The sequence below is a fragment of the Lynx rufus genome, unplaced genomic scaffold (genome assembly GCF_022079265.1).
Source record: "Lynx rufus isolate CCGP_SWC_20201006 ecotype Redwood Valley unplaced genomic scaffold, mLynRuf1.p SCAF_7, whole genome shotgun sequence".
Lineage (NCBI taxonomy): Eukaryota > Metazoa > Chordata > Mammalia > Carnivora > Felidae > Lynx > Lynx rufus.
In genome coordinates, this window is record NW_025814889.1 from 79,464,252 (window position 1) to 79,490,598 (window position 26,347).

General features: G+C 46.0%; 2 protein-coding genes across 2 annotated transcripts; one reads left to right on the forward strand and one right to left on the reverse strand.

Annotated features, from left to right (window-relative positions):
• Window positions 1-7,995: 7,995 nt before the first annotated feature.
• Window positions 7,996-8,742, forward strand: LOC124501913 (40S ribosomal protein S17-like). The gene is made up of 2 exons (XM_047066360.1): window positions 7,996-8,371; window positions 8,723-8,742. The coding sequence occupies exons 1-2, from the start codon at window positions 7,996-7,998 to the stop codon at window positions 8,740-8,742; spliced, it is 396 nt and encodes a 131-aa protein (XP_046922316.1).
• Window positions 8,743-9,650: 908 nt separating this feature from the next.
• Window positions 9,651-23,061, reverse strand: CSAD (cysteine sulfinic acid decarboxylase). The gene is made up of 14 exons (XM_047066063.1): window positions 22,879-23,061; window positions 22,491-22,617; window positions 22,318-22,408; window positions 21,853-21,959; window positions 21,308-21,423; window positions 20,742-20,821; window positions 20,384-20,438; window positions 12,550-12,666; window positions 12,409-12,473; window positions 12,065-12,146; window positions 11,420-11,619; window positions 11,163-11,214; window positions 10,908-10,997; window positions 9,651-10,016 (listed from the first exon to the last, which is right to left on the reverse strand). Exons 1-14 carry the CDS (start codon window positions 23,002-23,004, stop codon window positions 9,843-9,845), a joined length of 1,482 nt encoding a protein of 493 aa, XP_046922019.1. The 5' UTR covers window positions 23,005-23,061; the 3' UTR covers window positions 9,651-9,842.
• Between the last annotated feature and the right edge of the window lie 3,286 nt (window positions 23,062-26,347).

A 26,347-nucleotide genomic window follows, 5' to 3' on the forward strand; every position in this document is an offset into this window, starting at 1 on the left:
AGAACCCTGACTAAAACAATGAACACTTGGATTGTTTCCAGTTTGGGGCTATTATGAATAATGCTGCCATGAACATTTGTGTGCACGATTTTGTGTGGAGGTATGTTTTCATTTCTCTTAAGTACATACCTGGGAGTGGAATCCCTGGGTCGTATGATAACTCTGTATTTAACCCTTGGGGAACTGCCAGACTGTTTTTCAAAGTGGCTGCACAAGTTTACAATTCCACCAGCAGTGTGTGAGAGTTCCACATTCTTTACATCCTCATCAACATGTGTTATTCCTCTTTTTTGTTATAACCATCTCAGTGGATACGAAGCGGTATCTCATTGTGGCTTTGATTTCCCTGAGGACTCACGATGTTGGGCATCTTGTTAGGTGTTTATTGGTCATATGTGTATCTTCTTTGGGGAAATGTCTATTCAGATCCCTGGCCCGTTTTTTAAATTGGATAATTTGTCTTTTATTATTGAGCTGTAAGAGGTCTTCATCTATTTTAGATATAACTCCCTTATCAGATATATAACTTGCGGATATCTTCTTCCATTCTGTACATTGTCTTTTCACATTCTGGATAGTGTCCTTTGAAGCACAATTTTTACATTTCGATGCGGCCCAATTTATCTATTTTTTCCCTTTGGTTGCTTGTGCTTTTGGTAACATATGTAAGGAGGCTTTGCCTGACCCAAGCTCACTAACATTTACTCCTCTATTGTCTTCCAAGAACTTTACGGTTTTAGCTCTTATATTCAGATCTATAATTATTATGAGTTAATTTTTGTGTATGACGTGATAAAGGGGTTCAACTACATTCTTTTGCATATGGCTATCCAGTTGTCCCAGCACCATTTGTTGAGAAGACTATTCTTTCCCCCAGTGAACTGTCTTGACATCCTTGTTAAAAATCAATTGACTGGAGGGGCGCCTGGGTGGCACAGTCGGTTAAGCGTCCGACTTCAGCCAGGTCACGATCTCACGGTCCGTGAGTTTGAGCCCCGCGTCAGGCTCTGGGCTGATGGCTCAGAGCCTGGAGCCTGTTTCCGATTCTGTGTCTCCCTCTCTCTCTGCCCCTCGCCCGTTCATGCTCTGTCTCTCTCTGTCCCAAAAATAAATAAACGTTGAAAAAAAAAATTTAAAAAAAAAATCAATTGACTGGAAATGTGAGGGCTTATTTCTGGATTCTCAATCTACTAATTTGGTCTATATGTCTATACTGTAGACCACAGTGTCTTGATTACTGTAGTTTTGTAGTAAGCAAAGCTTTCATTGTCCTCAGGACACGTTACTCTTTCGTCATCAACATATGACAGTATGCACTGAATATGGCCAATCTGGAAAACTCACTTGGATAAAGATTAGAGCAGAAATCAATGAAAAGTAGAAAAACAATTAAGAAAGTCAGTAACACCAAAGCTGGTTCTTTAAGAAGGTCAATAGCAATAAACCTCTAACTAAACTGAACAAGAAAAAAAGAGAGGAGACACAAATCATCAGTATCAGGAATGGGAGGTAACAATACTACAGATTCTACAGATATTAAAAAGATAATTAGGGGTGCCTGGATGGCTCAGTTGGTTGAGCATCCGACTCCAGCTCAGGTCATGATCTCGCAGTTTGTGGGTTCGAGCCTTGTGTCAGGCTCTGTGCTGACAGCTCAGAGCCTGGAGCCTGCTTCAGATTCTGTGTGTGTGTCTCTCTCTGCCCTTCCCCCACTTGCTCTCTCTCTCAAAAAATAAACATTAAAAATTTTTTAAAAATAATAAGATAATAATAATAATAATAATAATAATAATTTCTATCAATAAATCCTGCAACATAGATGAAAATAGGCCATTTTTTGGAAGACAAAACTACCAAAGCTTGCTCAAGAAGACACAACCCTCAATAGCCCTCATCTATTAAAGAAATTGACTATGTGGTTTAAAATCTTCCCCCAAAGAAATCCCAGTATCAATACCTGATATATATAACCCTCAAGTCTATCTTTTCTGCCAGAAGGGAACAGCACCAAAACACCTCCGGTTGACGTAAAAACACTTAAACTTCTCATCCAACTTTCTTGGTTACAAGAAAAAAACTAAAAATAACACACTACAAACTAAGGAAATGTGCAAGCTAATTATGTTGGCACCAGAGAATTTGCTAAAAATGAACTTCAGGAATTTTTCAAAACTAGGCCATCAGACCACTGAATTCCTCTAACATGTGAAAACTGGATCTCAACAACTGACAAACTATCAGTCTAGAAAAGAAAGCACAGAATTATTGCTTTGGGGGGATAATATTAAAGAGATGGTGGCTTTTACAAACAAATGGAATTCCTTTTCAGAATAAACTGTATCTTCTGCTTAAGAGACACTTTTGTGACTTTGTCAAGAACCTTAGCTTTGCTCAGCCTCAGCAGCTGTATTTGTAAAATATAGGGTAAAAAAAATCTGCCTTAAGGCCAAGGTTGTATCAAGCGAGTACTTATGGAGGCCTTTCAACTCCAAGACCTATTATTCTATGAAACTTGTAATGACAATGCTAAACCAAGGGTTGCCTTCTTTGTACAAAACCCAACAAGGTACTCTTAACATTAAAGAGTTAAGGTACCACTTAACATTAAAAAACCTCTCTAAAGAGAGAGAGAGAGAGAGAGAGAGAGAGAGAGAAGAATGAAGCACCACAACTCTGTGTTCTGGATTCTCCCCCCACCCCCCACCCCCACCATGCTTGGTTATCAATCCATTTTCTCTGCTGCCCCTGCGATATCTTCCAGGGAAATATCACTCCCCTCTTTAAAGCTCTGGCCTTTTGTTTCCCTTAGCACAGTTAAGATGGGTTGGGAGATCCAAAAGGATGTTAAATTTTAGAAGTCCCTAACATCTACCCAGGAACTATGAACACACCTGGTGCCTAGATTGTGGTGTCTAAATGTCATTCTCCACTAAAAGGAATTAGGGTTCCTTGAAGACATGGCTGATTCCAACTGGAGCAGAGAAGGCACAAGATAAGCCTGGAACATTTTTGTTGTACCAGGAACAAAGGCAGTGCTTTAAAAACAAAACAAAACAAAACAAAACAAAACAAATCATGCCAAAAGGACATAGGAGCCAGATTAAAGGGGCTTCTTATGGCTAAAAGTGGTACAGTTTGAGCACATTAAAATAAGTAAGCATTAGGTGCCTGGGTGGCTCAGTTGGTTGAGTGACCAACTCTTGATTTTGGCTCAGGTCATGATCCCAGGGTCCTGGGGTTGGGCCCTGACTCGGGCCCGGAATTGGGTTCTGTGCTGTACATGGAGCCTGCTTGGGATTCTCTCTCTCTCTCTCTCTCTCTCTCTCTCTCTCTCTCTTTCTGCTCCTCTCCCCAGCTCACAAGGACTCTCTCTCTCTCTCACTTAAATAAATAAATAAATAAATAAATAAATAAATAAATACAGTAAAATAAGTAAGGATAGAAATGGATTATAACTTATTGAATAAAACAAAGTCCCATATTGATAGTAAATAGATGAACGAATGAATGAGTGAATGAATGAGTGAATTTATAAGGAGAAAGGAGGGTTCTTCTCTGTAATTGAATGCCACATGATAAAAGTGGAGGGAATGTTGGGATTAGAAAATCATCATTTTGCAGCCATTATGATGAAAGTTGGCTTGGGCAAGGATCATGAGTGGATACTAAATCTAGCTGGGGAAGTACAAGCAGAAGAGGATATTGTGTAATCTCAGAATGACTCCACATAGATTGTTTATCAGTTGCAAAGGGGAAAAGAGTGACTGTACTGTGTAGAAACCAGACAACATCTTGATCAAATGACATCACCAATAAGCAGATGGACATTGTGGACCTTGGAGAGTACTTCCTTGAAAAGAACATACATGACTTATATCACATTCCAACTCAGAAAGCATAACCTGAATCCAGTTGAGAGGAAACATCAGGAAAAACAAATAGACGAACATTCTTTAAAATGACTGGCCTGTATGCTTTTAAAATGTCAATGCCATTAATGACAAAGAAGGCTGAGGAACTATTTCAATTAAGCTTAGTTCACTTTAGTTTAAGGAAACAGAAATATAACAACAAAATGCGATACATGATCCTAGCCTGGGATCTTGTACTGGAGAGGGGAAATGCCGCCGTGGGCACTATTGGGACAATTGACAATTTTGGAATATGGACTTTAAAGTATAATGTCAATGTTAAACTTCCTGCATTTGATAATTGTACTATGGCTACTTAAGATAATATTTTTGTTCTTAGGAAATATGCACCAGAGTATTAAGAGATAAAGGGGCATATTGTATAAAACCCACTCTCAGATGGTTCAGGAAAAAAATGTTATAGTATGTATATAAAAGAATGATAAAGAAAATTTGTCAAAATGTGAAAAATTAATACACTTAGGTAAAGAGCATATTGGGGCACCTGGGTAGCTCAGTCGGTTGAGTGGCCAACTTCAGTTCAGGTCATGATCTCACAGTTTGTGAGTTCGAGCCCCGCGTTGGGCTCTGTGCTGACAGCTCGGAACCTGGAGCCTGCTTCCGATTCTGGGTCTCCCTCTCTCTCTGCCCCTCCCCCTCTCATGCTCTGTCTCTCTCTGTGTCAGAAATAAATAAACATTAAAAAGTTTTTTTTAAATAAAAAAAGAGCATTTTTTTTTTAATTTTTTTTTTCAAATTTTATTTATTTTTGGGACAGAGAGAGACAGAGCATGAACGGGGGAGGGGCAGAGAGAGAGGGAGACACAGAATCGGAAACAGGCTCCAGGCTCTGAGCCATCAGCCCAGAGCCCGACGCGGGGCTCGAACTCACGGACCGCGAGATCGTGACCTGGCTGAAGTCGGACGCTTAACCAACTGCGCCACCCAGGCGCCCCAAAAAAAAGAGCATATTGAAGTTCTATGTAACTATTCATGCAGCTTTTCTGTAAGTTTCAAATTATTTCAAAATGAAAAGTTTTTTTTTTTTTTTAAGGTACATAAACAGAAGAGAACCAGCCAGATAAGGACCTAAGGTACATAAGAAAAGTTCCAAGTATTGAGTCAAATTCTGACCTTACTGTAGCTTGCTCCTTTTCATCTACTTTCTTAAAAAGGCTCTTACCATCAACCTCAAGAGCTACAATTTCATAGGTGCCCCACGCAGCTTTTAGCCCCTCAGCCCATGGCCTCCCTATGAAGGTACCACTTTCCTTCCCTAGCTGTGTGGAGTCTGGCCACTTGAACATTTAGACTGCTTTAAACCAAAACCAAAACCAAAACCAAATCAAAACCAAACAAAACCTATTCCAACATTGCAACCCACCCAGGTAGGTATTCTCAACATCCTTATTTGCTGTTTGATGCAAAATACAACTTCTCCAGGCCAAGGGCAAGATGGATGTCCGAACCTGTGCATGACTTCCTTCTTCCCACAAGCAGTAAATCCACAGCCTATAATTAATAAAACGGCCCTAACACCCTCACACCTGTGATTTATGTACACACGACAGACAACAGAAGCAGGCTAGGTCCGTGGTGAAGAACCGAAGAAAGATGGCCTGAATTTGGCTTTGACTCCACCACTTAGAAGTTACGTGACTGAGAGCAAGTCGATTACTACCTGGAGCTCATGAGGCATCTGGTAAGTATCAGACTCCATTTTAGGAAGCAGCTCCCAGAGCTTACATTCTAGTCGGATGAGATAGAAAATAAATAAATAAATAAATAAATAAATAAATAAATAAATAAATTGATAGAAGATAGATAGATAGATAGATAGATAGACAGACAGATAGATAGATAAACTGAAATATAGATTATGCCAGATACTGACCCATGCCATGGAGAAACATAAGGCAGGTAACAGAATAGCAGATGCAAGAACAGAAGGTGAAAATGTAATTTTTTAGTAGAATATTCAAGCAAAACTTCCCGAAGGAGATGACAACTGAACACAAATCTAAAGTCCACGAGGGTGCAAACCGCGTAGAAAGATGAATTTTGAGGCAAAACGGGATAGCAGGTGCAAAGGCCCTGGGGCAGTGACATGCCTCGGGTGAGGGATGACTTCTTAAGTCTCAAGCTCTTTGAAGGCAGCAAAAGGAATTACACATAGCAGGAGCTCTGTATAAATGGTGACGGGAGAGAGAGAGAGAGAGCAGGAGGGAGACTGCCATATTGTATCCAGAGATTTAGAGGCTGAATTTCTTTTCTCGTGAACAAATCTAAGTTATTTATTTAAGCCATCTCCTGCCATAAGCAAAGGGATGAAAGATCGGTGTACGGGTCATCATTTGATACAAGTAAGGAAGGTGAGCTAAAGGTACCATATACTGTTCTGGTCCGTGTGCAGAGTCATGGTCTGAACCAGGGCTGTGGTCCTCACTGGGTAGTGGTCCTCTTCACAGCAGGTCAGAAGTGGATTCACGGGAGAGTTACGGAATAGAGAGTACGATTACCATCTCCCCATGGAAAGGGCTTGGACCTGATATGGAGATGGGGGTAGGCGACGAACTGGGGTCTCTCGTGTCCTCTGTGATGCGACTTCAGGAAGATGTTCAGCCTGCTCACTCTCATGTCGGGAAGAGCTATGAAGTAGGTGAGGGCCTTCCACGTTCAAGCTGAGCCCTCCTCGCCATGGGTGTCCCTCGACATGTACCGACCTAGCAGCCCCCCCGCAAAAAAAGGTTGAATTTTTAAAAGAATACTTATTTATTTTTGAGAGGGAGGAGGGGCTGGAGGGGAGAGGATCTGAAGCAGGCTGTGCACTGACAGCACAGAGTCTCATGTGGGGCTTGAACTCAACAGGTTGGATCATGACCTGAGCGGAAGTCAGAGGCTTAACCAACTGAGCCACCGAGGTTGAATTTTGGGAATAGGAAAGTAGGGGCACCTGGCTGGTTCAGTGGGTGGAACATGTGACTCCTGAGCTCAGGGTTGTTAGTTCAAGGCCACGTTGAGTATTCAGCTTACTTAAAAAAAAAAAAAAAAAGATAGTAGAAGCATTAGCTTATAAAGCTAATGGAGAAAACCTGGTGATCAACTGATTCTAGGCCTTATCTTTCCAACCTTCTCTTAAAAATATTTCTCAAATGGAGATGATTTAAGGATTTTGAAGTCTTTGTTTTTGCTTTCTAGCTTTGTTTTGAGTTGAAAATAAGGATTTTTTTTTTTTAGTCTGTCTTTTTTACTAAGTTTAAGACATTTTGCAGATATGTAGAACTCTTTAAGAATAGGGCTTAGAGGGGCACCTGGGTGGCTCAGTCAGTTAAGCCTCCGACTTTGGTTCAGGTCATGATCTCCCAGTTTGTGGGTCCAAGCCCCACATTGGGCTCTCTGCTGTCAGCACAGAGCCCACTTTGGGTCCTCTGTCCCCCACCCCACCCCCACCTCTCAGCCTCTCCTGCACGCTCTCTCTCAAAAATAAATAAACATTTAAAGAAAAAAAAAAGAATAGGGCTTAGAGTTCAAATTATTAATACTCTCAAGCAACTTTATTATTTGGAAGAAGTTAAATACCATTTATAGAGTAACAAGCTTATAAGGGAATTATTAGTAATTTCTGAATAGAAAGGCTTTTTCCCCAGGCCAAATTGTCAAGAGAATTGGGTCTGCGATTTTGGATGTTCTTTTGCTATGTTTTGTACCATCTGTATTTGCCTCTTCAAATAACTTTGGATGATTTTTACATGACCACATTATTGTTCTCATAAACGGTATTTTTAGGAACTGGAAATCTGTCACTCGTCCTTAATAATTTGGGTAGCGCTGGGGCGCCTGGGTGGCTCGGTTGGTTAAGCGTCCGACTTCGGCTCAGGTCATGATCTCACGGTCCGTGAGTTCGAGCCCTGCATCGGGCTCTGTGCTGACAGCTCAGAGCCTGGAGCCTGTTTCAGATTCTGTTTCTCCCTCTCTCTCTGCCCCTCCCCTGTTCATGCTCTGTCTCAAAAATAAATAAATGTTAAAAAAAATTTTTTTTAATAATTTGGGTAGCGCTGTTTCCTCTTTTACCCAACCTGCCAACATGGGCCGCGTTGGCACCAAAGCTGTGAAGAAGGCAGCCCAGGTCGTCACGGAGAAGTACGACACGGGTAGCTACGTCTGCACCGGCAACCGCGTGTGCAAGGAGATGGCCACTATTCCCAGCAAGAGCTCTGCAACAAGAGAGCAGGCTGTCACGCATCAGACGGAGCACATTCAGAGAGGCCCGGTGAGAGGGCTCTCTGTCAAGCTGTTGAGAGAAAAGAGAGAAAATTATGGTCCTGAAGTCTCAGCCCCAGATCAGGAGAGCACGGAGGTAGATCCTCACACCAAGGAAATATTGAAACCCTTGCACTTTGCCAGTCTGTCCGACCTGCAGGTCACTTGGCCTATGGTTGGGATGTGTTTCAAAACACCACGTGGAGGGGCGCATGGGTGGCTCAGTCGGTTAGGCGTCCGACTTCAGCTCAGGTCACGATCTCAGGGTCCGTGAGTTCGAGCCCCGCGTCGGGCTCTGGGCTGATGGCTCAGAGCCTGGAGCCTGCTTCCGATTCTGTGTCTCCCTCTCTCTCTGCCCCTCCCCCGTTCATGCTCTGTCTCTCTCTGTCTCAAAAATAAATAAACGTTAAAAAAAAAAATTAAAAAAACAAAAAACAAAAAACGCCACGTGGAGCCCTTTGAATCTTTCTGCTGGGCTGTGAGATCTTCAATAAACCTTGGACAACAAAAACAAAACAACTTATGTAGCTAATTGTCTCTTTCCCGAAAAGTGACTGAAAATCAACAGTAGTCCAGGATTGTAAGTGTGAGATGGATGTTTTGTTGCTGGGCTCTTCTTTTCTTTTTCTTTTCTTTTTAAAAAAAAAAATTTTTTTTTAATGTTTTCATTTTATTTTTGAGACAGAGAGAGACAGAGCATGAGCAGGGGAGGGGCAGAGAGAGAGGGAGACACAGAATCTGAAGCAGGCTCCAGGCTCTGAGCTGTCAGCACAGAGCCCGACGAAGGGCTCAAACCCACTAACTGTGAGATCATGACCTGAGCTGAAGTTGGACGCTTAGCCAACTGAGCCACCCAGGCGCCCCTCTTACACCTGCCTTTAGAAAAAAAATTCCCATTCTCTATTATCTGGTTGAAAAGTAACAAACTTCAAAACATACCAAAAATATAGTTGAAGTTTTAACTTTATTATTTCCCTATTATAAAAGTAATGCATATTCATTATATAATAAAAGGGGGGAGCACAAAAGGTATAAAGAATTTAATTATAAATTACCTATAATCCCATCCCAGGGAAAACTATTAACATTTGGCATATTTTATTTTATCAGTTTTTTCCCTATGTGTGTTTGAACATAGCTCAGCTATCACTACATATAAAGTCCTGTATCCAGCTTTTTCAATATAACATTAAATTAAAATCATTTTTTCTCATATCAATAAAAATCGTTTGTAAACATAATTTTAGCGACAGCGTAACATTCCATCATGTGGATGTACTGTAGTTTAAATAGTCTCCTAATACATATATATATATATATTTTTTTGTTTGTTTGTTTATTTATTTTGAGAGAAAGAGCATGAGCAGGGGAGGGGCAGAGAGAGAGAGGGAGAGAGAGAATCCCAAGAAGGCTCCGCACTGTCCACGTGGAGCCCAGTGCGGGGCTCAAACTCATAAACCATGAGGTCATGACCTGAGCCAAAATCAAGAGTCAGATGCTTAACTGACTGAGCCACCCAGGCATCCCAACAGCAAATATTTCATAGAAGAGTCAGTGGGTCAACACATATAAACATTGTTAAGATCACTCTGCTCTTGATAACACAGGAAGGGAATACACACAGACAGTGAGGGTGAGGGGGGGTGTCGAGGCCAGCAGCAAGGAGGAGGCTCAGAGGTCCTGGCCTAGCCGTTCCAGCTCATTGAGAAGGAAGTCCATATCGGCCCGGGTCAGTGCAGGGTTGGCCACAACCATACGGAAGAAGTTGCACCGGGTCCCATGGGGCTGGTAGCCAATCATCATGGAGCCCTCCTTCACCATGCGCTCCTTGAGTACTGGGGCCACCTGTGGAAGGGGTGAAGGGAACTTCCAGCTACAGCCTCAGGTCAGGCTCCCCGAGATGTCTTTCCCTCTCACTCAACCACCTTCCAGAGGGAGTCCTCACTGCTCAGCTCCTGACCTTGGCCCCAGTTCACCTCTTCCACTGCATCCAACCTGCTTGGTCTTCTCTAGCTTCTGTATCATTTCCTACCTTACCTATCTCCAAGTTGTCACACAGGCCATTTTCTGCCAAATCCTGATTGTTCCCTGACTCCCAACACTGCTTTAGTCCAACATCTAGCCTTCATCGTCTTTAACACCTTCTTCTCCTCTCTCTGAATTCCCGGAATGGTTGTGATCTGTACCTTGTGATCTACTGTGTAATTTACAAGATTGCATCAAACATATTGGTTTCAAATAGGTAACTCTAATTTTCGAAATAACTCCTCAAAGGCAAGAACATTCTTGTCCTTTCAGACCATCTGCAGCATCTAGTACCAACCTATCCTTAGGGACCAGGACACGACATATCTCCTTTCCTCTAGGAGGCCTGTCTGGACTGGCCTTATAGAGTTGTTCTGCCCCCAGCATCAGTGAATAAGGCCTCAAGTGTCTGTCCTGGGCCTGAGCACCCAGCAGACCTCCCACAGACTACGTACCGCACACTGGTGACTTCTCCCAGAACATCTCTCTCTGTCTTCCTTTTGCCTTCCAAAAACATACCTTATTCCCCATCCCCACCCCCACAGAAATGAGGACAAGCTGGTGCCCTTTTACAGTTCACGTCCCCACCTCAGGAGCAAACTAGCAAAGGGACCTGCTATGCCATTCACAGCCAGCAGGGGGCAGACACACACCAGATGCGTCACCATTCCCTCAACTGGGCTAACCAGAGCCAGAAAAGAGAGAACCTACCTTAGCCAGCCTTTCACTGTAATCTGGGTTCTCCTGCTTCCCCCGCAGGCTGGGGGGCACGAACCAGAAACACACGTTGACAAACTCAGGCTGGGAGGAATGAGGGAGGAGAAGGTGTGGGCTGTGGAAGGGGTGATGATCCCCTCTCACTGCCCCTCTTCTGCATCAGGGCTTTTTGTGTGGGACAGACTGGGGGGGAGGGGGAGGGCGGGGGGGGAGGGGCAGAGGGATGCCAAAGAGCAGACTTGGTCATACCTCTATAACCAACTCAAATCCTTCTCGCTTTTTCAATTCCTCCACCAGGTACCTGGAAACAGAGAGGAAGAAATCACAAATGGAGGAGGAAAAAAGCAGAGATACAGGAACAGAAGAGACCCAGAGAATGGGCCAAGAGACCCTGAGGGCAAGAAAAATGTGAGGTGCAGGGGTGAAGGCGTGGGAGCGGGGGTGGGACAGGACAGGACTGGACAGGGACCCCGGGAGAGAGGAACCCAGACCGCCACCACTCCTACCAGGCAAGGGCAAAGGCCCGGTCCACACGCCATTCCAGCCCCTGCCCGCCCTGCGCCTTCCACATGAGCCACAGCTTCAGACAGTCCACACGGCGGCCGCACTGCACCACCTTGTCTCCGGTGTCCAGAGCCACATCGTAGAACTTGTCCTGCTGGAAGAGGTAGCTGGCCTGGGAGCCGTGGCAGCGCCTGAGCAGGTTCTGTCGGTGGGGAGAGCAGGGGAGAGGACTGTCAGACCCCACCCTCCCCACCAAGGCTCCCTCTGGAGCCGCACAGGGGGGCTTCTTAGCTCAGCCCAACCCTTCTGTCCCTGGCACCAGGCAGAACTCCTGAGATGGCTGCCAGCTGACTCAGGCCCCTTTCTCCGGGTGTTCTCCCAACACCCGGAGTTCTCCCCAAACTCGGCCCAGGAGCCCTTCAATTACAACCTCAAGCTGGACACATTTTCCTTTGCATGAAGATGCGCCGCAGTGGGGGCGGGGGTGGGGAAGCACTGCAGGGGATTCGGTGGTCGAAGCTACTCAGCTTCAGACAGGACAGTGAGAAGGACACAGCAAGGTCACGACCCTCTCTGACTTGGGACAGGGAGGAAGACAGAGGTCCAGGGTGAGAGGTAGGGTGAGGACAGGGGCAGGGCAGACCCACCGAGGTATCGCGGAGAAGAAGAGCTGAGCACTGCAGGCCTGCCGCGAGGAGTTTGTGGGGATTCCAGGCCACGGAGTCAGCCCTGGGGTGGGCACAGCAAAGCCGGATCAGCCGGCTCCTCCTCAAGCTGCCCAACCAGAGCCCCCCCACCCCCGCCGCTCCCCCCACTCTTCCACATCTCCGGTAAAGGGGCTTTAGTCTCATGTCAGCCCAGCAGTCTGCTCTCCAATCCCCCTTCCCCCAACCCCCTTCCCTCACTCCCATCGGAAGCTCCCTAGTCCAGGACTAGTTTCTGGAGCAAGGATTTGAACGGTGGGATTCAGGAGGTAGGTGGCCGTATGCACCTCTGGATCCCATCCAGGAGATGTCTATGTGTCTGTGACAACAGGACGCTCCCACCCCAGGCAGCCTGTGGAGCAAAAGGAATAACATGGGCCTTGGCCTTGGCTCGGCCCACCCCACCCTCAGGCCTCAGTCTCACTCACATCCACGTGGAGCCACAGCCTGTGACGCTGGCACACATCAGCAATTGCCTCCAGGGGGTCAAAGGCCCCCAGCACAGTAGTGCCAGAGGTAGCACTAACCAGGAATGGCACAGCGCCCTGTGGCAGAAAAACAGGGGGGGAAAGAGGCTGTGAAGGTATCGCAAAAGCTTCCAGAGGGGCACCTGGGTGGCTCAGTCGGTCAAGCATCCAACCCTTGATACGGGCTCAGGTCGTGATCTCCTGGTTTGTGAGATGGAGCCCCTTGTCTGGCTCTGTGCTGACAGTGTGGAGCCTGCTTGGGGTTCTCTCTCCCTCTCTCTCTGCCCCTTCCCCACACACTCTCTCTCTCAAAATAAATAAATAAAAACATTTTTAAAAATTGGGGCGCCTGGGTGGCTCAGTCAGTTAAGTGTCCAGTTTTGGCTCAGGTCATGATCTCACAGCTTGTGAGTTCAAGCCCCATGTCGGGCTCTGTGCTGACAGCTCGGAACCTGGAGCCTGCTTTGGATTTTGTGACTCCTTCTCTTTCTCTCTGCCCCTCCCCTGCTTGTGCTCTCTCTCTCTCTCTCTCTCCCTCTCTCTCTCTCTCTCTCTCTCTCTCTCTCAAAAATAAATAAACATTAAGAGAAAAAAAAAAAAAAAGCTACCCAGAGCCTGGTGACGAGGTCATCTCGAAACTCTTATTGCAAAAAAAAAAAAAAAAAAAGAAACTCTTATTGCAATGCCTGACCTGGGCCCTTTCAACCTTACAAAATGTTACTGTCTTCCTTAATATCCAAGTGAGGACACCGAGATCCAGAGCTGTTAAGAAATTTACCCCCAAGCTGAAGCTCCAGAGATGGAATTCAATCCTAGGTCTATCTGCTGGTCTATTTCCAAAGCTCATATGCTTTCAGAAAAAATTAATGTCTTACTGGAAGATCAAAATGGTATTTATAAAATTCTAACACTACAAAAGTTTGTGAAGAAATTGAATTTCTATTTAAAAAATTTTTTTTTAATGTTTATTTATTTTTGAGACAGAGAGAGACAGAGCATGAATAGGGGAGGGGCAGAGAGAGAGGGAGACACAGAATCTGAAACGGGCTCCAGGCTCTGAGCTGTCAGCACAGAGCCCGATGCGGGGCTCGAACTCACAGACCGCGAGATCATGACCTGAGCCGAAGTCGGACGCTTAACCGACTGAGCCACCCAGGCGCCCCTTGAATTTCTATTTAAAAAAAATATTTTTTTTAACGTTTATTCATTTTTGAGAGACAGAGCATGAGCAGGGAAGAGGCAGAGAGAGAGGGAGACACAGAATCCAAAGCAGGCTCCAGGCTCTGAGCTGTCAGCACAGAGCCCGACGCGGGGCTCAAACTCACAGACCGCGAGATCACGACTTGAGCCGAAGTTGGACACTCAACTGATTGAGCCATCTAGGCGCCCCTGAATTTCTATTTTAAAAAAATACCACCAAGAAAAGCCCAGGCCTATATGGCTTCACTGATGAATTCTATAAAACATCTGAAAAAGAACTGATACCAGTTCTTCACAAAAAGTCCAAAAAACAGAAGAGGAACACTTCTGAATTCATCCTGTTACCAAAACCAGATAAAACATCACAAGAAAACCACAGGTGATATCTCTTTGAATATAGACACAAGACCTACAAAACGCTAGCTAATCAAAATCAGCAATGTATAAGGGGCACCTGGGTGGTTCAGTCAGTTAGGCATCTGACTCTTGATTTCAGGTCGGATCATGATCTTGCAGTTCATGAGTTCGAGCCTCACGTGAGGCTCTCTGCCATCAGCACGGAGCCTGCTTTGGATCCTCGGTCTCCCTCTCTCTCTGCCCCTCCCACGCACTCTCTCTCTCCCAAAAATAAATTTAAAAACATTAAAAAAATCAGCAACCTATAAAAAATTATACATTATGACAAAATTGATTTGTCCCAGGAGTGCAAGCTCAGAGTAGCACCCAAAAAACCAATTAATGTAATACAAGTATCAACAAAATAAAGGAAAAAAATACATCTCAATAGACACAGAAAAACATTCAGCAAAATCCAACACTCCTGCTTGATAAAACTACTCAACAAACTAGAAGGTGACAGGAATGTTCTCAACCTACTAGAGGGCAACTACAAAAAAACCCCAGCTAACATCGTACTCAATGCTAAAAGACTGAAAGCCTTCCCCCCATGATCAGGAACAAGACAAGGATGTCCACTCTCCCCACTTCTATTCAACATTATACTGAGGGTCTAGCAGGGCAATTAGGTAAGAAAATAAAATAAAAAGCATCCAGATTAGAAGGGAAAAAAGCAAAACTATCTCTACTTACAAATAACATAATACTGTATCTAGAAAGTCCTAAGGAATCCACTAAAAAAAACTATTAATAAATGAATTCAGCAAGTTTTCAGGGTATAAGATCAATATTAAAAAGTCATCTGTATTTTTATATATTTTCAATGAACAATCCAAAAATAAAATTAAGAAAGCAATTTCACTTATAACACTAAGAGGAAAAAATACTTAGGAATAAATTTTAAAAAGTAGTACAAAACATATACTCTGAAAACTACAAAGCATTGTTGAAAGAAACCAAAGAATATCTAAATGGAAAGATATCCCATGTTCATAGATCTACTAATTGAACATAATCCCTATCAAAATCCCAGTTGGCTTCTTAGCAGAAATTGACCAGCTGATCCTAAAATGCATGTGGAAATTTAAGGGACCCAGAATAGCCAAAACCATCTGGAAAAAGAACAAAGTTGGAGGGCTCACCCATCTTCATTTCAAAACTTACTACAAAGCCACGTCAGTCAAGGCAATGTGGTCTATAGTATAGACGTGCAGATCAATGGAACAGAACTGAGAATCTGGAAATACCACCTCACATTTACTAAGGTCAACTGATTTTCATCAAGGATGTCAAGATACTGAGTTGGGGAAAAAATATTCTTTTCAACAAATGATGCTGGGACAACTGGATATCCACATGCAAAAGAAATTGTTGTCATACATAAAAATTAACTCATAATAAATTATAGAACTAAATGTAAAAGTTAAAAATATAAAACTCCTGGGGTGCCTGGCTGGCTCAGCCAGTAGCGCACGCATCTCTTGATCTCAAGGTCATGAGTTCAAGCCCCACATTGGGTGTAGAACTTACTTAAAAAAAAAAAAACAAAAAAAACACAAAACTTGAGGCGCCTGGATCGCTCCGTCAGTTAAGCGTCCATCTTCGGTTCAGGTCATCATCTCACCGTTCCTGAGTTTGAGTCCCGCGTCGGACACTGTGCTGACAGCTCTGAGCCTGGAGCCCACTTCAAATTCTGGGTCTCCCTCTCTCTCCGCCCCTCCCCCACTTGCTCTCTCTGTCTTCCTCTTTTTCAAAAATAAATAAACATTTAAAAAGTATTTTTAAAATCTTAAAAAATGTAAAACTCAGGTGGGCATGCCAAAAATAAAAATAAAAACAAATTTATAACTCCTAGATGAAAATATAGGAATAACTCTTCATGAGCTTGGGTTAGACAAAGCTTTTGTATACATGACACCAAAAGCACAAGCAACCAAAGAAAAATTAGATAAATTGGACCCCATCAAAATCTAAAACTTCTGGCTTCAAAGGACACCATCAAGGAGGTGGCAAGATAACCCACAAGATGGAAGAAGCTATTTGCAAGTCACATATCTGATAAGGGACTTCTATCTAGAACAGATGAAGAACGCTTACAACTGAAAAACAAAAGACAACCTAATTAAAAACTGAGCAAAGCATACAAATAGACACTTCTCCAAAGAAGTTCTACAAATGGCCAATAAGTATGTGGCAAAATGCTCAACATCATTAGTCATCAGGGAAATGCAAATCAAAACCACAGGGAGATAACACTTCACACCCACTAAAATCAAAAAGAAAAAGTAAAAAATAAAAAACAAACACACAAATAAACCAATTAAATAATGGGCAGGGGTGCCTGGGTAGCTCAGTCAGTGGAGTGTCTGACTTCAGCTTAGGTCATTATCTCGTGGGTTGTGGGTTTGAGCCCTACGTTGGGCTCACTGCTGTCAGCTCAGAGCTTGCTTGGGATTCTCTCTTTCTCTCTTTCTCTCTCTCTCTCTCTCTCTCTCTCTCTCTGCCTCTCCCCTGCACATGCTTTCTCTCTCTCAAAAAAATAATAATAATAATAAACATTAAAAAGAACTTTTTTTTTTTTAATGGGCAGTGGGGGCACCTGGCTGGCTAAGTCAGTAGAGCATGCAATTCTTGATCTAGGGGTTGTAAGTTCAAGCCCCACATTGGGTGTAGAGAGTACTTAGAAATGAAATCATAGGGGTGCCTGGGCAGCTCAGTCAGTTGAGTGTTCAACTCTTGAGATTTCCATTCGGGTCATGATCCCAGGGCCGTGGGATCAAGCCCCACATCGGGTTCTGCACTAAGCAAGGAGCCTGCTTAGGATCCTCTTTCTCCCTCTGCCTCTGCCCTTTCCCCCACCACTGCACTTGCGCGCTCTCTCTCTCTCTAAATAAACAAAATAATAATAATAATAATAATAATAATAATAATAATTAAATTACATTTGGGCAGAGGACCTGAATAGACATTTTTTTCAAAGAAGACAAGCAGATGGCCAACAGACACATGAAAAGATGCTTAACATCATAAATCATCAGGTAAATGCAAATAAAAACCACAATGAGATACCACTCATACCTCTCAGAAAGGCTAGAATCAAAAAGATACATAGAGATCTTGCCATTAGCAACAATGGGGATGGATGTAGAAGGTACAATGCTAAGTGAAATAAGTCAGATAGAAAAGACAAATACCATACGATTTCATTTATATGTGGGATCTAAAAAAAAAAAAACCAAAAGAAAGAAAAGAAGAGAAGAGAAGAGAAAAGAAAGAGAAGAGAAGAGAAGAGAAGAGAAGAGAAGAGAAGAGAAGAGAAGAGAAGAAAAGAAAAGAAAAGAAAAGAAAAGAAAAGAAAAAAGAAAAGAAAGGGGCGCCTGGGTGGCTCAGTTGGTTGAGCATCTGACTTCGGCTCAGGTCATGATCTCGCAGTTTGACAAGTTCGAGCCCCGCATCAGACTCTGTGCTGACACCTGAGAGCCTGGAGCCTGCTTCAGGTTCTGTGTCTCCCTGTCTCTCTGTGTGCCCCTCCCCTGCTCATACTCTGTCTCTCTCTACCTCAAAAATAAATAAAACATAAAAAAAAATTTTTTTTAAATAAAGAAAAGAGAAAAAAGAAAAGCAAAGCAAAGAAGAGAAAAGAAAGGGACTCTTAAATACAGAAAACAAACTGGTGGCGGCCAGAAGGAAGGTGGGTGGAGACATGGGTGAAATAGATAAAGGGGATTCAGAGGTACAAACTTCCAGTAATAAAATAAAGAAGTCATGGAGATGAAAACACAGCATAGGCAATACAGTCAACAATATTGTAATAATGCATGGTGACAGATGGTGACTGCACTTATTGTTGTAAGCACTGAGTAATGTATACAATTGTTGAATCACTACGTTGTACACCTCACAGTAATATAACGCTGTTAATTATACTTAAATTTAAACAAATGAGGCAAAAAAAGAGAGAAATAACAAGTGTTGTTGAGGATGTGGAGAAACTGGAACACTCACACCCTGCTGGTAGGACAGCTGGTGTAGCCACTTTGAAAAACTGGTGTAGCCACTTTGAAAAACAGTCTGGAGGCTCCTCAAAAGTTAAATACAGAGTTACTGTATGACTCAGCAATTCTGCTCCCGGTACATAACCGAGAGAAATGTAAACGTATGTTCATGCAAAAACTTGTACACAAATGTTCGGAGCAGGATTACTCGTAATAGCCAAAAAGTGGAAACAACCCAAGTGTCCATCAACTGATGAGCAGATAAGCGAAATGTGGTCTATTCCATACAATGGAATATTATCCAGCAATCAAAAGAATGAAGTACCGACACACGCCACAACAAGGATGAACCTTGAAGACGGGGTGCCAAGTAAAAGAAGTTCATCACAAAAGACCGTGCATAGTGTAAGTCCATTTCCACGAGAAATCCAGAATAGGCAAATTCACAGAGACACAGAGGAGCTTAGAGTTGCCTAGTAGGAGGTTTGGGGAAAACGGGATTGATGGCTAAAGGGGGCAAGGTTTCTTTTTAGGGTGATGAGAATGTGCTAACATCTATTGTAGTGAATGTTGCACAACTCTGTTAAAAACCATTGAATTGCAGGGGTGCCTGGGTGGCTCAGTCAGTTAAGCGTCTGACTTCGAGTCAGATCATGATCTCACCATCCTTGAGTTCAAGCCTTGCGTCAGGCTCTGTGCTGACAGCTCAGCCCGTGGAGCCGGTTGCAGATTCTGTGTCTCCCTCGCTCTCTGCCCTTCCCCCACTCACATTCGTGTGTGTGTGTCTCTCTCTCTTTTTTAAAAATATTTTTAAATTAAAAAAAATTTTTAATAAAAAATAAAGTATAACAAAATTTGTAGAGACAGTGCCACAAGGCAGAGCATAGGGAATCTAGTCAATGACACTGTAATAGTGTTGTTACGGTGACAGATGGTAGCTACACTTGTGAGTACAGCCTAACACAAACTCGTCAAATCACTGCATCGTACACTTAAAACGAGTGGAACATTGTGTGTCACCTATACTCAATTAAAAAAAAATATATGTATGTCCATGCATGGGCAAAGCGTTTGAATGCTCAACTTACCAAGAAGCTATAAAGAGAGCAAAGAAGCACTTTATTTTTTTTTTTTAATTTTTTTTTTTAATGAGACAGAGAGAGACAGAGCATGAACAGGGCAGGGTCAGAGAGAGGGAGACACAGAATCTGAAACAGGCTCCAGGCTCTGAGCTGTCAGCCCAGAGCCCGACGCAGGGCTCGAACTCACGGACCGCGAGATTGTGACCTGAGCCGAAGTCGGCCGCTTAACCGACTGAGCCACCCAGGCGCCCCAAGAAGCACTTTAAAAGATACTCAACGTCATTATTTCTTAAGGAAACTCGATCACAAAATGATATCACTACGTAGTTATTAGAATAGAAAACCAACAAAAACAAAATTAAAAACCCCTCCAAATAGAAAAAAAAAAATTTTTTTTTATAGAAAGTGCCAAAATGCCCTCCAAGGTGGCTGCAGTGATTCACACGGGCCCCCAGTCAGCGGGGAGTGCTGGGGCCTCCACATTTCCCACTGCTCAGAGCTGGCACAAGCCTCACCGCTGGCCGCCACAGCTTCCTGGGCTTCTCCCTGCACAGAGCCTCCCAGCTCACAGAAACCTTCCACGCTGCACTTAGGTCCCCAGCATCTTCCTTCTGGTGCCACCCTGGAAACTCCACTCAGTGACTCAGGCCTGCTCCTGTCTCTTCGGGTCCAGTCCTGCCTATGGGTCTCGGCAAAGTCCCTGAGAGCAGCACAGAGTGTCCTCACCCCTACTGATCACTTTAGCCCATGGGGGAGATGGGCACCGAGGTCAAGAAGAGGAAAGAACAGGGGTGCCTGGGTGGCTTGGTCGGTTAAGCGTCTGACTTCGGCTCAGGTCATGATCTCACGGTCCGTAAGTTCGAGCCCCGCATCGGGCTCTGTGCTGACAGCTCAGAGCCTGGAGCCCGTTTCAGATTCTGTGTCTCCCTCTCTCTCTGCCCCTCCCCTGTTCATGCTCTGTCTCTCTCTGTCTCAAAAATAAATAAATGTTAAAAAAAATTTAAAAAAAAAAAGAAGAAGAAGAGGAAAGAACAGTGCCTTCAGTAGGGAGAGCCCAGAGAAGCTTCCAAGAAAAGACCAAGGGGTTCTGCTCCACTGTCCCAGCGCCCCTTACTCACTCACCTCAGCCTCAGCCAGACTGATCTGCCTCTCCAGATCTTCAGGCATCATTTTCCCTCTGGAAAAGAAAACTGAGTGGGTAAAGAAGTATTGGGTTTTCTCAGCTAGGAGGCAGACCTGTTGAGAACAGGGTAATGTGGGGTTCACTATGCAGAGGCCACAATGTTGATCTTTCCCTAAGGGGAGTGAGAGGATCTCAGGGGACAGGGCTAGAGACACTGGTAGACAGAAGTGGCAATTCTGTAGGAACAGCGGGGAGAAAAGCCCACTTGGGGCATGGGCCTGAGCCCAGAACTTCTGGCAGCAGGAAGGTACACTGTGCCACGCTTGGTCTGAGCCATGTGAACGGAAGGACCTTCACCTCTCATCTGTCTTGACTATCCAGACACTGTCGGTGCCAAGTCCCAGAAAAGCAGCTCCCTTCTTAATGGAGTAATGACACTGTGGAGAAAGGCAGAGGGCGGATTAGGCTGGGGGCAAGAGGGCAGGGAGGATGGGGAAGGGAGAGACTGGTAAATGTGCGAGCCCCAGTAGATGAGACCCCGTAGGCTGGGGCTTCTCAAACGTTCCTGTGCCCACAGATCACCAGGGTGTCTGGTTCCAATGCAGATTCAGATTCAGTATGTCTGGGCTGGGGCCTGAGATCCGGCATTTCGGACAAGCTCCCAGGTGATCCTGATTCTGCTGGTCCACAGACCACACTCTGAGTAGAAAGGGTGTAGACTATGTCCGCTGCACTCACTGTCCCTTCGCTACCTTCAGACAGAAGGCAAGGTGAACGGAAGCCTTTACTCAGCCCCTTGATTGGAAGGGAGCACCTCTGCCTGGGGGCAGGCTGGCCCCAGAAGAGATGGGTCTGGGCAGGCTGACTCAGCTGGCTGAAGATTAGAATCAGGAGGCCCAGGGTAGGTCTGAACCTCTTCCCACCTCCTTTGATGTGAAGAGCGCCAGGGGTGGCAGTCCCCGGAGGCCCCTCTGCTTGCAATCCGGGTAGCGCTGATAGCGGGCCAGGTTCATGGCATACATGTTGGAGATGGAGCCACCTGTCACGGGGAGAGTGGCACGAGGGAGGAGCAGTGGGTCAAAACTGGAGCTTGCTGCCCCTGACCTCTCCACCCAGGAGAACTGATCAAAGAAGCACGAGACACTGGCTCCCAGGGCTCTGCAAATGGCCTGCTGACAACACAGAACAGCCCCAGGATCCGCAGATCCCCCTGACTACTCCCCTCCACGTCCTGGGCTGACCCGGGACGGTGCCTCCCCTCCCCAGAGCAGGCACTGGAGTGCTGATCCCATGGACTGTTTGGCAAACATGAGGATACAGAGGACTGGGCAGCTTCTCTCTGGTCTGGCCCAAGCCCAGCTGGAGAGGAAACAAGGAGGAGTCACCCCTCCCTGCACAGAGCATGAGAATAGTGGGAGAGGAGGAACCCTCAAAAAGGCCAGAGAGAAGCTTCCTCCTTCTCACATACCAGGGCAGAAGACCCCATCCCCAGAGCTCCAGCCCACCAGGGCCCGGAGTTTCTTCAGCACCTCTTCTTCCATGAGTACGAACACCGGGGCAATTTCATAAGTGTACCTGCCAGGAGAGGGAGGGATGAGAAGGGAAAAGAGGAGGGAGGGCTGGCCAGGTCAGACTCTCAGAGGAGTAGAAAAAGGAGGTGGAGACACTGAGTGAGGAAAGGTCCAAAGGGAGGAATGAGCTGGTGACAAAGAGCCAGAGAAGCAAGAAAGAGGAAAAACTGGGGTCAGGAGGCATGCGAAAGCTGGGAGAAAGGGAGCCCAAAGGGTACAAGGAGAAAAACTGCCAGTAGAGATGCCAGAAAACAGGGGGCAGGGGGTGGGGAGCAAAACCATTCTCCTCCTTCCCCCAGGGCTATGTCTCCCCGAAACCCAATCCTTTGGAGGGTCGGGGAAGCGGCCTTGGGAAGACTCACTGGCTGGTGTTGAGGCTCTCAGTGATAACGCGCCCGGCCAGAGAGTGGGGATCCAACCCTGAGAAGAGCTGGTTGAAGAAGTGCGGGTGACCTGGACAAGGGGGGCGGGGAGCTCAGAGTGGAGTTGCTGGGGCGAACTCCGGCCACTCCTCCCGCCACGACCCAGGACCCACAGGTCTTCACGCTATAGCGGATCACCGCCCGGCACCGCGCCAGGATCTGCTCTGGTGCCTCGCCCTGGCTGCGCAACTCCAGATCCAGAAGCCGCTTCAGCTCCTCTGGTTCCTTCCACTCGCAGACCTAGCAAGAGAAGCAGGGGATTCTGGGGGCCCGTGGACACTCCAGCGACTGGCTGCCCGAGCCACATCTCAACTTGCACTGAAAACGAGTTAGAAATATTTCCAAAGCAACTCATGAACCAGGGTAAAGACGGTGTGACCCAGGATAGAATCCCTGAGGCACCCAGTGAGACAGTGATGAATTCTGGGGAGAAGCCTGGTGGGAGGAGGACATTTCTGAGCCAGGTGTGGTGCGCGGCAGGAGGAGGGGGAAAGGACCCACCTTCTCTGAAGCACTGGTCCCTTTCCGAATGACCTCATCCACCACAATCCCAAACACATCCCGGAGCAAGGCTTCGGCAGCCACCGGGTCCCCATCAAGGGAGAAGAGTGGTTTCGAGTCAGCCATCAGGATAAAATCTGTGAGCAAAGCAGGAGTTATTCCCTACTCAGCCTGTGTACTCCATCTGGAACTGACCAGCGAGAATCCCAACCCCCATAACAGGCCTATGGCCCGAGTCCTGCAGCCCAGTCCCAGCCTTCACTGTACAGACAAGGGCAAGTGAGGGCCCAGGGAGAAAGTCAGTAGCAACAGCAGGAAAGTTAGTGGTGAGCAGGTGGAAACTCGTGGCCACTGCCCACGCAAGGCAAAGATGAGAGGCGTACCTTTCCACTCAGGTCTCCGTTCAAGTGAGCCAGAGGCAGGGCACACAACTAACTTTGAGAGTGTTAGGACCAGGACAGCAGAGGGGGGTGACATATAGGCAGCAGTCACATGACCATGAGATCACTCTCATGACCCTTGCCCCTAAGAGAACTTACAGATTTGGGACAGGGACAGCGGGTTAAGTCCCTGAATAATCATTAGCTAACATGAAGAAGGGGGAGATGAGATGAAAGACAAAAACATTAACATCAGGGTTAAGAGAACAGCCAGCAGGACTAGAGAATGACAGGGCTGAAGTGGGACCTGGCTGCGACCACCACGACCACAGGGAGGACGTGGGGAATGTTCAGCAGGGAGATGAGGGCAGCCGGGGCAGGAAACCGCCGCAGGTGACCCTGGAGACCGAGGGGGAGGGAGCCTGAGAGAGAGAGAGAGAGAGGTGGAGGTGAAATGGTTTATCTTTTTGCATCCCAACCCCCAGAGGCTTTTCAGACCCATCCTGATTTCCAAAGTCCTCTCCTAGAGCTGGGAAAAAGGGGTTATGTTGAGGAAGCATTTTGTTAAACAAGTGTCATCCTGTGCCCCGCAGGCTGAGTGCTCAATACACAGAAAGCAGTTGTTTGAAGTGAGCACCAACTGTGTTCACGACAGGGTGCTGGGGACTGAGAAAGTCCCCCTGTCTGCTGGGAGGACACAGATGCACCTGCAACAGTCACAGCCCAGGGCAGGCTGGATGCGGCCCCCAAGGGCTATTGAGGAAAAGAGGAGATGGGTGGAGGCTGAAGGCTGGGGAAGATGTGTAGTGGGACTGGGGCTGAATCTTGAAAGTGGGCAGGAGAAATGGGATTGGCGAAAGTGGGGTTGGGGGTGGGGAGAGGCATTCGGGGACAGGGGGCTGCCATGAGCTAACATGGGAAAAGAGTATGGAAGGTCAGTGAAGGCGCCAGGCTGGCTGGAGGGAGGTCTGCAAAGATGATATGGGAGCAAAGGCAGGGTGGGCAGGGCTGCATGATTATGGGGAGGCTTGAGTGCCACCTAGGCCCAAGGATCTGGATTTTATCCTGCAGAAAACAGGAGGCCATTGAAAGACTCTGTGGCATGGAATAATGTGATGAAAGTCACGCTCAGAAGACCAGTATATGGCACAGGATTGCAGAATTAACAGGGCGTTGCTGTAAACCAGGCAAGAAGTGATCCACATTTGAATAAGGGTGGCGTGGGTAGGAAAGGATAGAGGAATGAGGAGGTCAGCCCAAAGTGCTGATGAACTGCTAGAACAGAAAGCAGATTCAAGAGTCAGGGTACAGCTAAAGCCTTGTGATGGGCTCCATTCCCCATGGGAGAGAATGTTCGGAGAGATGGTCAAAGAGACAGGGGAAATCCAAGGCTTAGGAACCCTCGCCCCAAATGAGGGGGCGAGAGGATCCAGGAAACGTGAAGAGGAACCTTCCTCAAAGTGGGCTGCTCTGATATAATCTGTCAACAGCTGCTGGAACCCCGCACTAGTTGAAAAACACAGGTTCAAGGGACCGTAGTGGTCCCACCCTTAAACTTTCCCTCAGCAGACTGGGTTTGGGGAAAATAGGAGAGCTGACCCAGGCCTTGCGAATGAAAGAGTCAATCCTTCATCAATGTCACTTTAGCTCTCCTGACAGGTGGCAGCTGTGGGGTGTTTGGGTGGAGAGACTTGAGGGAGAGAAGCAGAGAAAGACAGCACTTACTACATGCCACACTCTGTACTTAATATGTATTATCATCATCTTTGCAACTGTTCAGGGTACGTTTATTACCCACATTTAAATTTTTTTTAATGTTTATTTTTGAGAGGGGGGTAGGGACAGAGAGAGAGAAGGAGACAGAGAATCTGAAGCAGGCTTCAGGCTCTGAGCTGTCAACACAGAGCCCGACACAGGGCTCGAACCCACAAGCAGTGAGATCATGGCCTGAGCCAAAATCAGACCCTTGACCAAATGAGACACCCAGGTGCCCCTATTACCAACATTTAAAGGTGAGGAAGAGGTACCTCTAAGATTCCAGAGGTACTATGTATATCACTTGTTGAGACCACGCAGCCGGCATGTGGCCAAGCTGGGTCTGAACCCACGTGTGTCAGGCTCTGAGGCCCCTGCTCCTAACCATTATGCTCGATTGCCTCTCATGCGGCTCTCTCGGGCACTGAGTTTGCTGTGGTGCAAAGACCACTGGGCCAGAAGTGAGAATGCTTCAGGGCCTCAGTTTCTGTAAAATAAGGGGTTTTCAAGACAGAACCCCCAAGGCATCTACTGGTGTTCACAGGAGCTCAGTGTGGGTAGAAAACAGGTTGCCAGGTTTGTAAGGAGGGAACAGCTGGTGAGCAACGAGACACCCCTGCCAGGAGGGAGGCTTTTCCCAAAGCTCGGAAGAGAGGGTCTACAGGGAAGACTGTGTGTGGCCGCCTTCCCAGCACCTGCTTTAGCCATTCCACCTCAGTCATGGCTCAGAAATGAAAACTGGAGGTGAGGGCTCTAGCACTCCCAGTTTCCTCCAGGGATAAACAGGGAGATGAGACATCACTACCCTTGTTCCCCATACGCAATCCTGCCCTGGGAACCTTAGAGAGGGAAGGGCCCCTGCCTGCAAAGAGTTTTTCTTTTTAAAAGGAAGAAGGACAAAAGCAAAGAAACATGAATGGAGTTAGGAATAGGGCCTTAGCCCCTAGCTGAGAAGATGGTGGTAGGAACAAGTAGCGTTTGTTAAAAAATTCACAAGTTTCTTCCAATTTCATGGGATCTCTAGTCCATTGACTCCTCTAACCATCAACTCCCACACCTGTATTCCTTTCACTTTTGCAACGCAGATTGTATGTTCTGTCGTTTCAACCACTCTTTGTGCAAAATCCTCAACTCCCCGGCCCTTTGGTGCTTCCACCAAATCCACCCAGTGAAACCCCAATCCAATTGGCCAGTCCTTCTCTTACCAAATCCACCAGGACTACTGGATTCTGCTAGTAAAAGCCACCCAACCATTCAAATCGACATCACTACAAATTCATGGTCTCTGTGCTCATTCCAATTAAACACAGCAGGTTAAACACCTACGTTTACCG

Coding starts and splice junctions, on each gene's coding strand:
- LOC124501913 (XM_047066360.1), top strand. CDS start 7,996: ATGGGCCGCGTTGGCACCAAAGCTGTGAAGAAGGCAGCCCAGGTCGTC. Junction 8,372..8,722: donor GATGTGTTTCAAAACACCAC/GTGGAGGGGCGC, acceptor TTTCCCGAAAAG/TGACTGAAAATCAACAGTAG.
- CSAD (XM_047066063.1), bottom strand. CDS start 23,004: ATGGCTGACTCGAAACCACTCTTCTCCCTTGATGGGGACCCGGTGGCT. Junction 21,960..22,317: donor GAGAGCCTCAACACCAGCCA/GTGAGTCTTCCC, acceptor CTCTCCTGGCAG/GTACACTTATGAAATTGCCC. Junction 10,017..10,907: donor ACAGTGAAAGGCTGGCTAAG/GTAGGTTCTCTC, acceptor CCCCTTCCACAG/GTGGCCCCAGTACTCAAGGA.